General features: G+C 54.9%; 1 protein-coding gene across 2 annotated transcripts in view; it reads right to left on the bottom strand.

The window, feature by feature from the left end:
- EPHB3 (EPH receptor B3) overlaps positions 1-17,698 on the bottom strand; it is a 44,427-nt gene that overhangs the window by 23,004 nt on the left and 3,725 nt on the right. For both annotated transcript variants that reach the window (XM_048865455.2, XM_048865454.2), the window contains exon 2: positions 244-308. In XM_048865455.2, coding sequence (XP_048721412.1) covers positions 244-308 — 65 coding nt within the window. The remainder of the gene's footprint in view (positions 1-243; positions 309-17,698) is intronic.

Here is a 17,698-nt window from a genome sequence, read left to right on the forward strand (position 1 = left end):
TGAGAACTTGACTCTTCTCTGTGCAATGCCATGCACTTGCGACTCCAATAGTAATGAAGCAGAGAGCTATGAGCTGGTCTGGGGAACGGAGGTGATTTCACAAGGCACACAGCGGGTACAGGAGGGAACCCAAAGGGTGCCCTTGTCTCGTGAAGCGTCCCAGTTCGGAACAGATCAAGACCTGCAGCTCAACCTGGAATCGGAAGCCCTGCGCAGGCCCTGAGAGGAGGACCTGAGTCTTACCCCGGTCTCTGGATGAGCCGTCCACGCCAACTCGGATGTCACCCACTTCGTATCCATGAGGGTTTCTGAAGGAAAAATGGAATTGAGAGACAAGTCAGGGTTTGGGAAAGAAACAGGAAGGAAATCTTTCAAAACATTTGCAGAGCTGCTCAGCTTGGGGGGCGGGAGGGAGAGGGGCAGAGTCAGATGGACTCCAGATTGCCTCCAGTCAAGGGGAGAGGAAAGATCCCATCAGGAGAATTGCTAAGGGAGCAGAGCCACCAACGAAATAGCAGGGAGTGGAATGTGGACAGCAAGCAAGAGCAGCCATCTTCCTTTCAGCAACCTATCACTGAGCCCCGCTTGTTGGGCACCCATACAACCTCCTCCCCCCAAATACCTCCCTTGCTGTGAGGGTCTGCCAGCAGGGGAACAGCCCCCCCACCGCAGCACTGATGTCTTTGCTGTGGCTGAGGCTGAAAACGCCCGTTCCCATGACAGGGCGGTGCAGGCCAGGCAGGTTTCTCCAGCAGGGGAGGGATGGCAGGCTGCTCTCCCAAGCTGCCCCACATCACTCATTTCACAAGAGGCGAGAAGAATTTGACCGTCTGGCCGACATTCCAGGAGCGGATTACAAGCCAAACCTCCCCGTCAGCATTCCCCCGAGAGCCCCAGCCCCAGCCCCAGCCGTGGGGGGGAGCGAGAAGCCAGTCTGAGGAGAGCTGGAATTGCAGCCAGCTGGGGCTAATCCCAGGCTAGGCCAGGCAGCCCTACCGAACCTGAGCAAACTACAGTGGAAGAGTCCTGGCTGGCAGCAAACTGTCTCAATCCTGGTCTTAAAGAATTGCTAGGGGTCACGGCTGGGGTTGAGGGGGCGGCGTCAGAGGCCTGGAGGCACATGACACCCCCCATTTCCTCCACCACAACCAGCAGACAACCTAAATCCCACGCCAAGCGCCAGCCCTGCCTAGCGAAACGGGTCTTCGCTCGTGACCAACACAGCCTAGCTCCCTCCCCCAGTTACCCAGCACGAGTTCCCCAAACCCAGGGCCTTTCCCGAAGGCGCAAACGCAGACTCAGGTCAAAATGCCATTGCAGGGCAAAGAAATGCCCCTTCTGAACCGCACGTGGGTCTGTGCCTCTGCCAAATCTGTCCCACGGGCAGCCTCCACCTCAGACTGCCCCCACTCTTGGCACATCACTCACTGCACTCTGCCACTCTCAGGGAGCCTCTCTTCAGGACACAGCCCTGGCCAACAGGCAGAGAGAAGAGTCTTTCCTCCATCCAGTTCACTTGTCCCCATTCCCTTCAACCTCCCTTCCCCCCGACCCACTTTGTGCCCTTTAGCCAAGATGCCCTATAGGCCACACCCAACTCACGTCTAACACACACTTCCCAGGAGGCCTACGAATCCCAGTCCCCCAGTGCAACTCCCTCAAACATGGCGACACTCAGCAGCTAGGAGCCCAGCACCACCGCTCAAGTCCCCGGGCCATCCCACTCCCTTGCACGTGGTCTAATCGGCGAGCTCTGGAGCAGGAGCTCCTTTGCTCAGCATGGGCGGCGCTATCCAAACACGCTTTGTATGCAGGGAGTCAGAGCTCGTTGGCCCAGCCTGCGAACAGGCATCTGGAGTCTCTTGGGGCATCACTCTAGTGAGGGCATTTCTCCCTCCCTGGCTGTGGGAAGTGCAGTGGCCCAGGGCCAAGGCATGAGACTTTCTCATCCTTCTGCCTCTCCCAACTGCCATGGTGCCTTCCCCATCCATGAGCCATCTGCCTCTTACAGGAGATATACTCCAAAGCAGCTTTCCCTGCTGTAGCGTAGTCTGGATGCAGAGGCCACTGGGTCACTCTCAGCATGTGGGCAAGTAGCTCCCCTTCCCAAGCATTCACTAGCGCATCCCCATAGCCCGCTCCATGGTTCACATCCCTGTATCCCAGCAGCTCCCCGGGGCACAGTCAATGATGCTGGAACACTCACCACTATTCTTCCAATAAGATACAAGGAATCTACCCCAGGCCAGCAGAAATTGCCCCAACTGGGGACCCTTTAGAAGAGGAAGTGAGAGGCATATCAGATGCCCCAGTACTGGCCAGCAGGGACAGGAAGGTTACTGAGCAGTAACTGGAATTCTTCCCTCAGGGGCTTCTCTGCTTGAGATCCACCCGCAAGAGAACCTCAAAAGACCGGTACAACGAGTGAGGAAGGAAGAAGGAGGCTCTGCTAATGCACATCCTCAGGGGAAACTCCATTCACTGGTCAATCACCTTCCTCTTCATGACTTGCCTCAGCAGAATCCCAATCTTCTGAGGATGGGGGATTAGAGGAGATGCTATTAACAACACAGCCCTGGTCGAGCCAGTGAGCTCTGGTACCAGGATCCCAGACTGGTCTCAAGAGCTCTGACAGCCCTCTCCACTAGAACAGTCTGGGCTGAGCTGGGCTGGTCTTCCCCATAGATTGCCACAGAGAGACAGAGGAGTCAATCTGTTTAGGGATCCTCAGCAGGGCCGGAACTGCTTGCTTTTGTGCCAAACACCAGGCATTTGGCATTCTCTGGAGAGGTAATTCCATTTCAAGACAGACTATGCGACTGATGCTTCATACTCATCCTGGTGCTTGCAACTCCAGCTGTTTGCCAGGGAGTTCCTTTTCCCAGCCAACTGAATGGCGGAAAGGAGGACACAGTGCGTGTTCTTCTGTGCCAAGATAATTCTGTGGGACAGATGCATTGAGACATACACTGGAGGGTTAGGAACAATGCTGCTTTGCTTCTGACCAGCACAGAGGGAATTGCATTGCTCAAAGCTCAGGGCTACGTGTGAAGCCTCTTGGGCTTCTGCAACTGTGGGATGCGACTCCCCCAGCATGAATTGGAACAACTGTTTCCATTTTTAATTCTCTAACAGCTCCTGTAGGTGCCCTTCACTGAAGCAGTGTGCGTGCGCACCCCCACCCACCCACAGCAGGGAGTCCTGAACCTAAATTGACCTGGTGTGTAGAGGGAATTTAACAATGAAACAAGAGGCCACATTTCAGCCTTGGGGAAGCAACACACAAGGATCAGCGAAGCCTAGACAACAGATGAAGCACTGAACAAATTGCATTTATACCACCCTTGCTGTTAGGCCAAGTGAGTCTGGATCCAGATGTAGACCCTGACTCTGTTGTTGAAACATCAAGGGAAAGAGTGGAGGGTCCGCTGCCAGGAACGCAAGAGCCATGCTCCAGATCTGACCAGCCCAGGCAATGGCTATTAGACCCTGGGCTCCGCCCAGCTTCGCTCTCCTGAGGTAGGAGTCTCTCTGCAGAAAATGGCAGCGAGGTCTTGAGCATGGCACAGGACAAAGCATCAGAAATCTCCAGTGGCTCTTAAATAAGAGTACATTTGGCAGAGTCTAGAGAAGTGAGCTGTGCCCCACCCCATAAAACTGATTCTCATGGTTTCCCTTAGAGACCACCAGTGCTAGTCTGGATTCTGGTAATGCCCATTCTCTACCTGAGAGCTGTCCTACCGAAGATCGCTGCTCCCACAGACACATGGCCTCAAGACAACAGCACTTCTCCCCCCATACCCTAGTCACTCCAGGCAGCAGAGTCAAATTGCCTTAAATTCCAGCGTATTTGTAACATCCTGGATTCGCCAGGTTTCCTGCAGAACGCCGGATGGAAGAACTGCCTGAATATGAGCCATCCACAGCGAGGGGGCTAGGAGAGAGAGATCAAGGTAATTGGATCGCGCTGCCAACCAAAGCAGAGCATCCCAAACTATTTAGGGCAGGGGCAGTCAACAGGCGGATCGCAGGCCAAATCCAGACTGACAGATGCTTTTGAACAGACCCCAAAATAACTTTATTTACTCATCATTGTTGTGGGGTTTTTTTAATTATTTTCTCTGGTGTCTGGACCTTGATTATGCCTTGACCAAGATATTTGGACCTTGACAAAAAATAGTTGACTATCCCTGATTTAGGGCATCACTAGCCACATGTGCAGGCTGCATTCCCAGAGGGTAACCAGTGGTCAGCCTGGACTGTAGCTGCAGTCTGGCAAAAGGTGTCATGAGACAAGCCAGCTTCAGGGAGACCCGTCTGTTCCCCGGGGATGCAGCATCATTACAGAGATTTGCATTCCTCATTTCTAGGAGCCTTTCCTTCAGCAGAAAGGCTGCAGCCACAGGAGTCCAGGGTGCCTCCTATAAAAGTCAGCCTGACCCAGTTTGTTTGGAGTCCCAGATCTCTGCAGGGGGAACAAGTTGCGCGCAGGGATATACACCCTGTGAAAGGACAGAGCCCTGACGAGCCAGTTGTCCAAATATGGGCACACTTGTGTTCCATGATGCCTGAGATATGCAGCCACTGCCGTTAAATGTTTCGTGGAGACCCAAGTGGCTGTGCGGAAAGCCAAACAAGTACTCTGCATTGACAGGGATTGGTCTTTGCCAAGTCTGAACGTTACATCTGCCTGCGCGAGTTCAAATGGCGACAGGGAAATACAGCATGCATCACCAAGGCGGAGAGCTCCGAGCCAGGCCCGAGGGCTCAGAGAGAAGGAATTATCGCTTCCAATGGAATCACACAAGACTTGAGCTTCTGCATAGAACTCTAGCTCTCTAGCGTGATGGGGCACGAGCCTCTTTTGGGATTAGGAAATACTCGGCATAAAATCCATACTCCCCCCAGAGCGGACTGGGTATTTCTATTGTTCATCGGAAAGCCCTTCCCTGACCAGTTTCTCGTGCAAGGGGTCTGAGAAGGGAGGAGGAAACGGCCTGAAGCGGGAATGAATTTCCTAGCTGTGCTCTTCCACCTCCAGGTCCCAGTGATCTGAAGCAACTCCACCATGTGTCAAAAGGAATAAGAGTGGCTGACCCCAGAGGTGGAAGAGGAAAGGGCTGTAATGGCGGCTGGCTCAGGAAGGCTGTTGAGAAGGGCCAGAGTGGCCGACGCAGAGAGTCTCCAGGCACCAGTACATCAGGAGCGGGAAAGAGATAAAGGTTAGGGAGCCCAGTAGCTGAAAGCGACAGATTTGGGAGAGAACTTGGATTTGAGGAGCCCAGAATCAGCCAGCCATTCCACCAAGAAGGAGCCAGAGGAAACCTAAAGGTGAACAGACCCGAGTCTCCGAGCAACGCAGACATCCACACGAGTGGATGAGGGATGCCCAGGACCACTCAGCACAGAAAGCCACTGGGCGTTCACCCACTCCAAAGACTGCAGCTAAGACAGAGTCTATAGATTCTTAGTACAGGACACAGTGCCCTGATGGCATCTTCTGAAGACCGTGGAAATGCACACAGACAACAGGATCTGCGAGGCCCAGACCCTTAGCCCCCGTGCCACGCATCCCACAGAGCCAAAGACTCACTTGCTACAGTCCTCACTTGTGCCAATGACGCCTAAGGAAATTCCACCCACGGCACTTGGAGTATTCCCTTCCCTCCATCTCCATCCCCTGATCCCTAGTAGCTGGTGTGCCGGCCTTTGGGAGGACCCTCCCTCCCAGACATCATGTTCCTGCAGTTTCCACACTAACGGCAGTGGAGTTCTGTGCCTTGCTGAAACACGTGGTGGGAAGCAATATCCTGGACCCTGACTCAGGCTATGAAGCATTCAAACCCTCCTGTGGATGGCCTGCTTCGCCAGGCAATACAGGCCCCCCTGGGACAAAGCTGGCCCACCCAGGAAATGCCCCTCTCCAAGGTAGCGCAGGCAACGCACATGCTGATCTACGACAGACACATCACTCTGACAGGAGACAGGCCGCCCGCATCCTCATTACTCCAGACCCACCATCTTATCTGAGTAACAAGCAATATGGAAGAGGTGGCAGGTAGACAATAAGCAGGTAGCCTCACCACCCCTTTTGCTTATTCATGGTCAGTTGAAGACTTTTTGCGGGCATTGTGGCAGAGGGGAATTTTGAGGAAGGATCTGAAGGAGCAGCGGGTGGTAGCTTTGCAGAGCCACACTACATGGAAAGTCGTCTGCGAGTGGAAGACAGCAAGAAGAGTGTCATGGGAGAAGAGGAAGAATAGGTGGTCGAGGCTGATATTGATGGCAGAGCACTATGAAGAAGAAGCAGAAGTAGAAACTTTTCAGTACTTAAGGCTCTGACGCACCATTACAGTCTGAGTTTTGCTACTGACCAGGATTAGGGCCAGGATTTCCTCTCAGTACCTGCTCCAGCACTCATATGCAGAACTGAGGAGACCACTTCTCACAGCAATTCTGGGCACTTATTGAACCAAAGGGGGGCAAAAGAGAATTGGATAAGTTCAGAGGACAGGTCCATCAACGGCTATTAGCCAAGATGGTCAGGGATGCAATCCCATGCTCTCGGTGTCCCTAAACCTCTGAGTGCCAGAAGGTGGGACAAGCAACAGAGGATGGATCACTCAGATTGCTCTGTTCTGTTCATTCCCTCAGAAGCATCTGGCACTGGCCACCATTGGAAGACTGGATACTGGGCTAGACAGACCATTGGTCTAACCCAGTATGGCCATCCTTAGTTCTTATGCATTCTTTTCAGTCAGCTCCTCAGAAAGAGTCCAAGAATCTGATCCACTGGGTACAAAACCTTACGCTTTCTTGGCTTTGAACTTGCGACAATGCCAGCTATCATGATGCTCTGGCAAGGTAGGACTTCGGCATCTCAGCTATACCTACCCCACTGGGAAAAAAGAAGGGCTCAGATTCAAGCGAAGAGCTCCTTAGAAATATCCAAGAGAAAAGTTCATGGGTTACTCAGGCCAGAGCATCAAACAGAAGGGCTGGGCTCATTCTGCAACCCACTGAGAGAGAATACAGAAGCCAGGGATCTTTGACGCGCGCCCTTGAACATTTGGGTCCATACCAGAGGTGAGCCTCACTCCAGACGGCAGGAATGGAGCCATGGCCAAGACAGCCTTGCCGAGGCTAGGCAATGGGTGAGTGGGGCTATTCATGAGTCGTCATCCTATTCACAGCTCCTTTGCACACCGCAGCGTTTGCTGGGAGGGGGTGCCTGGCTCTGGGGCTTGGTCACCTCCCCTCCCCCACAGCCACACAGAGAGGTCTCTGAGAAGAAGGGAGAGAACCTTGGGGCCTGGGGATGGCAGAAGCTTGCTAATATCTGGTTGTCGCTTATCGGCAGCAAACAGAAGCAGAACACGCAATGATCTGTGGATGGTGCTGCCACCAAAGGGGGCATCTTCTGCACATTGTAGTTCCCTCCCCAGCTTTGAGATAATTATAGCAGGAACGAGTGGCCTTGTGAGCTTCCCATTCAGGCACCTATTGGTACAATTAATCCCAGCCCTGTTCTAAACTGCAGCACAAAGGACTTTGGAGGGAGGCCCTTTCTCGGGGAACAAAGGGCTGCCTGTGGGAGAGAACCTGAGGTTGCACTTTTCCCGCTGACGTGCATTTCACATACACAAAAGCAAAGCCACACAGAGTGCTGTGTATCAGGGCAGACCCTGCAGGGAGACCCTTCCATGCACTTCCCAGACCCCAATGCCCAACCCATTCCTAGATCCCCCCACCCCACCCCAATCCTCTAGGAGGAGCCTTCAACCAAGGCAGAGAAATGCCCAGTCAGACGTGCTGACCAGCTGCTGGAGACTATCCCAGGGCAAACTTCTGCTAGGGAATTCGCAACACCCTGAATCCCATCCAGAGAGAAGTGCCCACATCCCATTCAGCCCTAGTCACTGGCAAAGGGACACCTGTGATGAACCGGGGCAACATTTGCACAACTTATACATTCTGGCTAATAGTGTGAAGCTGTGTTATGAAAAGTTGCTGTACTGCAAGTCCCTATACGTATGAGGACCCAGCACTGCCGACAGGTCTTGGAGAAGGCACACACCAGACAGGAGCAATGGGAAATACTTCAGGGTAACTAGGTTACTTAGTCCTCACAAAGTTTATGCTAGAAAGCAGCTCCAGCCTTGGAAATCCAGTCTAGCTCAACCCTTCTGAAGGGAGAGGGGAAGGCAGGAGAAGCGGAAACTTACCAGAAGTAAAACAAGAGAGACCAAGTGACCGACAGTGGTTTAAATAAAGAAACACATAGGAACAGAGGTGAGATAGGAGAAAGAAGCATGGGGCAAGACACAGTAAGGTCACAGAAGCTGGGTAAAGGACTTGTAGGAGGGAGAGGTCCCCCAGCATGTAGCAGCCCAGGAGGGAGGGGCCCTGCCTGCTTTCCTGAGCCCAGAGGTACCAAGGACTCTGGACAAACCAAGGGACTCAGACCCCAGCCCAAAGAATGCCCTGGAGTGGGGAAGAAAATGAGGCAGGGACATGCATTTAATGTTTGTTTTGCATAATCCGCACTTTCCTGTGCTTTATATGATTAAGTATAAAAGAGCATAAAGGGGCTAGTCTCTGTGCAAAGCGTATGAGTGTGGTGCTGACTGCTTTACAACTACTGCGGGCCCCTGAGAGTTCAACTGTAACCAGAAGCTTCACACCTCCGGGGGTGGGGGGAGTTCTGGAGAGGGGTGTGTTTAAGTAACAGGGGTATCTGGGGGCATAGGGCAGACGAGCCAAGGAGCCCCATTTCTAAGGAGTAGCAGACTGGGCATCCATGCCCAGGAAGCATGCCAGACAGCGCCTCGGAGGCTGCAGCGCTGGTCCCTCCCGTGGCCTAGCAGCTTTCACACGCCCTGTGGGAGCCGGAGCACAGACTCCTCACAGCTGTCCTAGTGGGTGGCCAGCAGGGAGCACTCGCTAGGACCTGTGACAGGGCCACACCCTCCAAATGAGGCAGATCCCATCATCCCTCTTCCCCCTTCCCTGTTAGAGTCTGGCACCCCCACTGCACACTGCAGGAAATGCCCGTGCCTCACCAGGCTGCAAAGAGCTCTGCTTGCTCCCCTCCCCGCTGCACGCTCCAGAGCTGGGAACTCTCACCCCTTCACAGTGACTTTCCCGGCGAGCCACAGGGGTTTCCATGTGAGGGAAGGGGCAGGAAGGGAGAGGCTGACAGGCTGGGGGACAGGAGAGCAGAGGGAGACAGCAGCTGGGGCGTGTGTGCAGTGAGTGGGGAGAGGAGACAGCGAGTGTGGTTTGGTGCTAGACTCCCAGGCTGAAATTAGCAATGCCAGGGCACTGGCAGTAGCCACAGAGGGGCTGCTCACCCCCCAAGTATTTTTAACAGGGGAGGCCCTCTCCGCTCCTTCCCCACACGCCCCAGGAGATCAGAACGGTCAGCGCAAAGCTATTCCAGGCCCAGGAGGGGCTGTGACCCCTGAGCACAGGACGCAGCCCTCGGCAGGATTGCAAAGGCCGGAAACATTCGCTGGCGGCCTTTGATCTAGACAGATGCTGTGTGGCAGCTCCCCCTACAGGAGCCGGGAATCATTGCAGCTGCAGACACACACCAGCACTAGGGAGCCCTGAACCCTCCCAGCAAGTGCCCAATACCTCCCCGCACCCCGACCTTGGATCGCTCAGCCCTCTAGATCCTGGCCACGAGACCCCCTTGGGGAATCTGCCCAGCCAGGATCATTCCTTCAGCTCCTCGCTCCTTCAGTTACTACGTCTCATCAGACACAGAGACCAGCTTTCCTGCCTCCCCCTTCTTACCCTACAACTTTGCCCCCACAGGCTCCAGTCTTACCCCTTTGCCTCCGTGTCTATTATGTTCTACTTCACCCTGAGCCAGAGCAAGGTGCTCCACCACAACAGCGTTCTTCGTCACCCTCGCCGCAGCGGGCAGGCGGGGTCCCAACCCGAGCAGATTGTGCAAACAGATTCACTCCGCCCCGCCGGGTCCCCCTGACCTCCTGCAGAAACGGTGCAGCCACAACACAGGGGCGGGCGCGGCTCCCTCTCTTCTCTCACCGGCGTGCATGACAAGTGCCTGTTGCTGACACTTTCCAACCCACAGGTATCTGGGTTTCGCCTCCAGAGATGGGCGTGGAGGGAAAGAGGGAACACCATGGCCCAAAGAGCTTCTCCCCCTGGCTGGGTTGACGCTCGCATACATGGCTGCGGAGGTAAGGGGCACACCTCCCCCCCAGTTCAGAGCCAGCTATCTGCTGGGAGCAAAAGGAAACCAGGGCCGGTGTCACAGCTGTGGACCTTTGTGCCAAGGACATCTGGAACACCATCAAAGAAAATCAGATCTGCTGAGCCAAACACTGGCACATGCAATCCAGTGTCTTGCCTCTGGCAGTGGGCAGAGCCTGCCCCACTTAAAGTTGTGAGTGCTTAATAACAGACTCATTATTTTTGTATTACGGTAGGGCCTAGAGGCCCCAATGAGATCGGGGCCCCATTGTACAGACACAAAGGCAGTCTCTGCCCTGAAGAGCTTACAACATAAACAGCCTAGCCAAAGGAAGTGGCTTCATTTCCTGATGGGGGAACTGAGGCACTAGGAGATTCAGTGTCCCGACTCCAGGCCACACAGAGAGTCTGTAACAGAGCCGGGAACCGAGCCCAGATCTTGAGTCCCGGGTTGGTTCATTTACTGCAAGGCCATCTTCCCTCTCTGAAGCCTGCTGCTTTAGGGGAAGGTGCAGTGCCCCCCCACTCCCCAATCCTGTGCCTGGAAAACTAGCCCAACCTAGAGGGTGCAATCAACGAAACCTGGGGCAGGAAGTGGGAGACGGCAGGGGATGTGTGAGTGAGCAGCCAGCAACTGCATCTCCTCTCCCTCCCCTGTGTTTGTCCACCCCCCAGCAAACACACCTCACTGCTCAGGACTCCCCCCACCCTCACCCAGACCCCCTTGGTGATTTGCAAATATAAACCCCAGACAAAAATCACTGAACGACAGGCCAAGAGGAAGGAGGCCAGAGGTAGCTTCTCTGGGCTGGAGCATTTTCTTCAGTCCCCAGTGTCTCACCCGCCCGCTGCTAAACCCCTGAAGGGAGGTTTCTAACTGGATTCTCCCCAAGAGCTGCTCTCAGACGGTAACAAGACAGACTAGAAGCATGCCCCACTTACCGCCCTGCCCTCCCGCCGGGGGGTCTAACTTCCTCACATCACAACAGACTGAAGCTTACTAACAATTCGTGGGCCTCGTCATTTCATTGCCAGGCAGAGCTCCCTGCAAGTGCTGGACACGCAGCCCCTGGGCACCGAGCTTCAGGGAAGAACAAGAAGTTTCTTGCTGAGCAGCAGACGGTGCCTGGGAGGAGGGGAAAACCCACAGGGGGCTCAGCCTTCCTCCCAGGGTCTGACAGATGATGGGGATTCACTCCCTTCTGCAGTTGCTCTGAGCTAGAGCTTTTGGTGCCATCTCCTAAGCGGGCAGCCCCACCACAGCTCTGCCAGGCCTCGGCACCTTCTCGGGCAGCGGCAGCCACGTTTGAAGGCACCAAGGAGGAAGAGAACCCAGAGCTGTTTAGAGCCAGCTGCTCAGAGCCCATCTCAACACTGCAATTACCGTTCTATTAATACCCTGGGGATTTTGGGAGCGCAACGCACCATGTGCAACTCCAGGGTCTGCAGAGGGAGGCGGTTTCAGGTGGAAGAACAGATAGTCCCTGGCTTCAGCTCCCTTTCCCAAGGTGTGAGACCCAGAGCCACCCCCAACTGCTCTCCTCTGCAGGAGCCCTTTAACATCCCCAGATAAGGGGCATCTCTCATTCCTACAGGGCTGCTTATGGATTCATTCGCAATGGAGCCCCCGCCCAAGTCTCTGATCACTGGCTCGCTGACAGGTTTCAGAGTGGTCTCAGCGAAGCCTCCGGCTGCCATTTCTTGCCCCCAGGGCCTCTTCTCAGCCCTACAGCCTCCAACACACCACAGACATCTCCCTGCCCCATTGCAAGGGGCTGCTCTCCTTACCACTTCCCTACTCTGGGGTCCAATCTGGGCTCTGGGAGAATGTGACTGACCCCAGGCAGCAGAGACCTCCCAGGCCGGCAGGTAAGAAAGTGATTTATAAGTCACGCTCCTGGCAGAAACATTCACTCTGGCCACTCTCCGGCCATGGAAATAACTCAGAAGAGCGGATGACATCAGCCCCGCGAATACCATTAACCGGGACACGCAGGCAGCAAACTGCTCCACAAACCCATCTTCGTTTCCAGACTTTATGTCAAAATAAAACCTCTCCACACCCTCCAGCGCTGTGGCGACCAGGAGAATACAGCCTGCCGCACTCACAAGTCCCCGACAGCCAGGGGAGAGAGCCACAGCGCTGCCTCTGCATGGGGCCGGGCACAGCAGAAACAAGCAGCTCCCTGCTTTTCGATGCTCCACATCTGGTTTCATGGATTTCCCGCAGGGGCAGAGCCCGTGCTGGGAGGCTCAGGTGTCTGTGGCCGGGGCTGCACGTGATTCAGGGCCACCAAACAAGCTCCCATCCACCAAGTGACGGGAGGGGAGGCAGACGACACAGTCTCCGGGTTTGCACTGGCTCCCGGAGGTGGCAGCCGTTTCCGGGCTGGGATACCTCCCCCGAGTGCCGTTTGCAGGTTATTCTTCTGGAAACATTTCAGGAGAGGAGGGGGAAAAATGGCAAGAAGTTACTTATCGCAGATCCAGAGCCACTCAGCCCACAGACACAGCGGCTCGGAGAGGCGGTGCTCAGTTGCCAAACTGTATCCCATCCAGTCAGCCCCGAGATGGAGCCTCTGCCAAGACTTCCCTCCCCACTCCCGCCTGGGGCAGTTACCCGAATCTCCATGCTGCTCTCTGCTCACTTCCTCCAATTCTCAAGCACCAAACCCATCTGGAACTGTTTAAACCCAAATATCCTTCCCCCCCTTCCAAAGTCAGATTCTTCCGAAGTTAAAACAAGCACAGAATCGGGGGGGGGGGGGGGGGAGAGGGAGGGAGGGTGCCAGGCCTGGCCGACTCTCTCCTCTTCATTTCAGTTTAATTTCTGGGGAACTAGAATAAATCTGTTCCTGGCAATCGTTCAAGCCCTGCACATTTTTCTCATTAATAAAAAAAGGCCGTGGACTGCATGCCGTTTGTGCAGGCATGTAGGACAGCCCCCCGCAAGCGATCCCTACAGTGGGGTCTCGCTCAGGCCTCGGCTCTCACTGGGCAATTGGCTGAATTAGCCAAGTGACAAGTGGGGCTGGTTGGAGAAGTGGGCAAGCCTCCCCCACCCCCGCTCGGACAGATGTCAGCCGCTCCACCCGAGGGTACATGGCCCCACCTCCCAGGGAAACCGGTCAGAGCAAATGCTGCAGCAGCAGCTGCCACCAGGAGGCTGCAGGGTGAGGTCCTAGGACATCCGCTCTCTCCTACCATCCACCCCCCCCCCCTCTCCCCCCGAGCTAACTGCCTCCCCAACTCCATCTGGGGCAGGAAAAGCTGGGGGCCTTTGGGTGACTGCAGCCTCAACTCGACGCTCTCCAAAGCGGCTCCTCCAGACGGAATCAGGCCCGATGTCTGCAGCCCCGCCACGGCCAGCAAGGTCCAGCGACTGCTGGCATTCCAGGGGAGGGGGCTGGGAAACAGGTGTTGGTCAGCGGCTCCCAGGGCATGGGCGGGACGTGCCAGCCTGTGGCGGAGAGCTTGCTGCTACATACAACGACCAGCGAGGCTGGACGCTTACGCATGCACACAGAAACCCACGGGGAAGGTTTCCGCAGCCAAGTCATGCGACTTGGGGTAGCTGTTTGTGCCGCTGAATTCCTGCCATCAGGTGCCCCTAGTAACAATGCTGGGGGAACCCGCATCCCGAATCTCCCTACCTGGGAGCACTCAGCATCACTTGGCATTCCTCTTCATGTAAAAGCACCCCCTAACCTAACCAGCATTTCTTGCCCACCGGCACCATGAGCCACTACTGCCCCAGCGCCCTCCCACAGCAGAGGAACCCCTCAGTACAGCATCTGCAAGTGCGAACACTTCAGCAATTGTGCATTAGGGTGCCTGACCTTGATGGGAAGTGGAGATAGAAGAGTCTGATGTGCTTAACGGCAGGAGGAGGGATGGAGGAGTTGTTGGAGGGGTGACCAGTCAATCGCGCTTTGCTATGGCAACCCTATCGGCGCACAAGCAGCGCGAAGCAGAGAGCGGGGCTGCCCAGCAGCAAGGCTTCCACCATGATGAACCCAAGGCTGCGGGGAGGCAGGGTGTTGAAAAGGCCCCCGCCCAAAGGAGTTGCCAGCGCGGCTGGTCCCTGGGCTATCTGCAGAGCAGAGAGCACTGGGGGGGGGGAAATAGGGCGCTTGCGGTGCTTGGCAGATGCTCGGCATCATGGCTGCCAGATCTCCACCCCTTCCAATGCCATCTTCCCGATCGGGACGTGCCACGGCAACCCAGGCATTAGCAAGGGCAGGGAACCGTCAGCTAAGCATGAAGTGGAACGTCACCAATGCACATTCCTAGGTACGTTTGTTTTTAAAGGCACCCTTAATCAGAAAGGAGAGTCACAAGGCAGCCCTGTGTAGGTGGCCTGTTTTGCTTATAAAATGGTTCCTGGTTTCCTTCGTGGCTAAGCCACCACCCTTCCCTGCCTGTCAGCAACACTCCTGGTCTGCCCTATCTATCCGAGCTATCCCAGCGCCAGGCAGGGCTTGGCCATCGCTGTATTTCCCCGTTCGCCTGACTGGCGAATTCCCCATTTTTAAAGAAGTTCCTTTTGAGCCTCATTCAGCGCGACCTTACTGAGCGACAAAGGGGTCAGAGCGGCTCTTCAGCTTGCCTGCCTGTGCCGACACAGCGGGGAGGGAAGCCGAGACCGGGGATCCCGATCTGTTTTTTGGCCACCGAAATTCGACTTTTACTGACAATCCAAATAAGGCGATGTGGCCGAAACACGACAGCTCCGTCACCCGTCTGGGCCCAGAGCTCAACATGAGACTGAGGGAGGGAAGACGACTCGGGTGAAAGATTTTTCCCCTCCCTCCAATATGGCGGCTTCGGCTCAGAAATCCCGCTACGAGACTGGGCTGTCCCACCCCCACCGGTGCCCCATGGCTGGGGGCAGAGGGGACTAGGAGAGGACAAATTCAAGGCTGAGAACGGGTTTTCTCTTCTGTGCCTGTTTATTTCCTAGTGACATTCAGGGAGCTGCGAGCACACTTCACCCAGCTGCGAGCAGGAGCACGCGCGTCCAGCTCGCCGTCCCATAGCCACCAACTCTCTCCCTCCCAGACACGCGGCCAGCCTCAGAGGGGAGCAGCAGACCCTCTCTGTGAGAGAGCACTTCTCCTTCCACTGTTACCACATATCGCTGAACCAAAGGGCCGAGGAAGCAAAGGGCAGGACAGACCCCCACCCATGTCAAGATTGAGAGGCTAGCGGCCCTGAGCCGCCCCGCGCACTCCCTGTCAACTCAGGGCTCTGCCTGACCCTCCTGGGGACTTTAGTGACTCTTTCAGTTGCTATCTTGGCCCTTAGGGCAGAGCCAGGCCAAGAGCCCTGCAGAGAAACCGGGCCTCCATCCCACCGGCTTCTCCAGCCAAGGGGCGAGAATCCCAAACTAGTGAAGCAGGGCACCCAAATCCAACCTGAACTGGGCCGAGAACATTTTTTGCCGTGCATTGGAGGGCACTGGGCTGTGTACACACACACACCCCCGCCCACCACCCCTCCCCCTGCGCTCGGCACCAAAGAGGAGACGCTTAATCCCGACAAACCAGTTTGACTCAGCACAACAAACAACAGGAACAACTACAATTTTCAAAACATGCAAGTCTGTGATTCAGAGTCTTCTGGCCAGTTAATTAAACGCCGAGCTCCGATTTTCCAGTCTCAGCAGCAGCAACTTATCATGGAAAGAAAATGCAACAAACTGGTTTCCCCGAATATTTGGTGCAATAAGTCATCACACAGTGGGGAGTTTGGGGACCTTTCTTAAAACCAGAGGCCAATATTCCTATGACGACACACACACACACAGGCAGACCCAGAGTTTCTACCCCTCAGGCAGCTGGATGTTTTATGCCTCTAACTAGGAGCAAAGCGTTATTACGCACGCACGCACACAAAAAGAGAACAATGGAAGTGCAAAGCCACAAACATACAGACTGCCACTGAACTCTCACCACATGCACCTCTGCTGCAAGTTCTTCCTTCTCCCTAACTAGCTGCTTGCTCCACTTGACACAAAGGAAAGCCCCTCTGCTCCTCGGCTCAGGAAACAGGGCCGAAGCAGCTTGCAGGCAGCAGGGCATTTTGCGAGGAACAGGAGATTTAACGAGTGTAGCCAACACTACACTACGAAGCCCCGCGACCGGCATTCTCTCCCCACCTACCCCTAAACATCAATAAAACAGCCCGGCTAACATTAGTCACCCCCGCCGAGAAATGAGGCATTTCGGTGAAATGTAATTAAACAAAAAGCAAAGGTCTCTGCCAAGAAAATACCTGACAGTCCCAGAACTTGGGGGGTGGTTTTGGTACAGGAATGAACTTGGCGTAGTATTTGGGGGTCGGCCTTCATAAAGCTAAACCGTGGCTGTAGACCAGCAATCGGGGAAAACCCAAGCCAAGGACTGACTCCCAAATATTTCTCATTCCCAAACATTCAGGGAAAGGGCATACGTTCAGTCATTTACGTTAGGAGAGCCCATAAACCGTGCAACACAGGAACGCGCAACACCCGCTTTGGGATTACTTCAGAAATGGCGCACAAAAGTCGCCTCCCGCTCCCGGCTGCAGATGAGTTCAGGAAGCTCCCCAGCATGCGGCTCATGGGTAGTGGCACAGGAGACTATGTGAAAAAAAAAAAAAACCAAAAAAAAAAAAACCACCGGAGAGGCCGAATTTCGCCCCTGAGCGAAACGTGAGAGAACGCAGCCGTCTTGTCTGCCCGCCCATCCCACACACTGGTAAGGGAGACTGGCAGAGCTCCGTAAGCAGCTACCCACTATCCCTTTTTCCACCACCAATACTAACCCCCAGCCGCACAGTGCTGGGGACCTCGCTTGGACAGCTGGCAATCACATCAGACATGCTGAGGCATTAAACACAGTTAGAGAAAATGTGATTTATGGGAAATAAATTAATCCCATAGCATTTTGCTCGGGTCCCGCATTTGGGCCTTGGCAGGCTGCAACTAGGAGTCTTGGACATAATGGATGTTCTTGGTGCTCTGAGCTTTTTCCACAGCCCAGATTCTAAGTGACAACAGCTGGGTAGAGAGCAGGCTACAGAGGCCCAAAGGAGGCCACTGCACTCATGTCAGCCCTGCGTGGAGAGCTCTTTCCGGACCACAGGAGCCTCAGCTCCCAACCAAACCAGCGCAAACCCGTCTCCTTCTTGCATTGAAATGCTGCGCCAGAGAAAGCCACTGCTGTTGCTTCTGGACAGAGCATTCCTTCTCCAGCAGGCTGAGGCTCTGCTGAACTGGAGAAGAAAAACACATTGTGACTTCAAACAAACGCAGCGCACTTACAGGATCTGGAGAGAAACCATTTTCTTCTCAGCAGCACAAAGCCCTCACTGAGCTGCTGCGGAGAACAGCTTCCTCCCCCCTCATGGTGCCTTGCTAAGAAACAGAACTCCAAGCGATTCTGCCACAGGAAAGGGCAAGAGGGAGCCCAACGCAACGCCAGACAAG

Source organism: Caretta caretta, chromosome 9 (genome assembly GCF_965140235.1).
Source record: "Caretta caretta isolate rCarCar2 chromosome 9, rCarCar1.hap1, whole genome shotgun sequence".
NCBI classification, from domain to species: Eukaryota; Metazoa; Chordata; order Testudines; family Cheloniidae; genus Caretta; species Caretta caretta.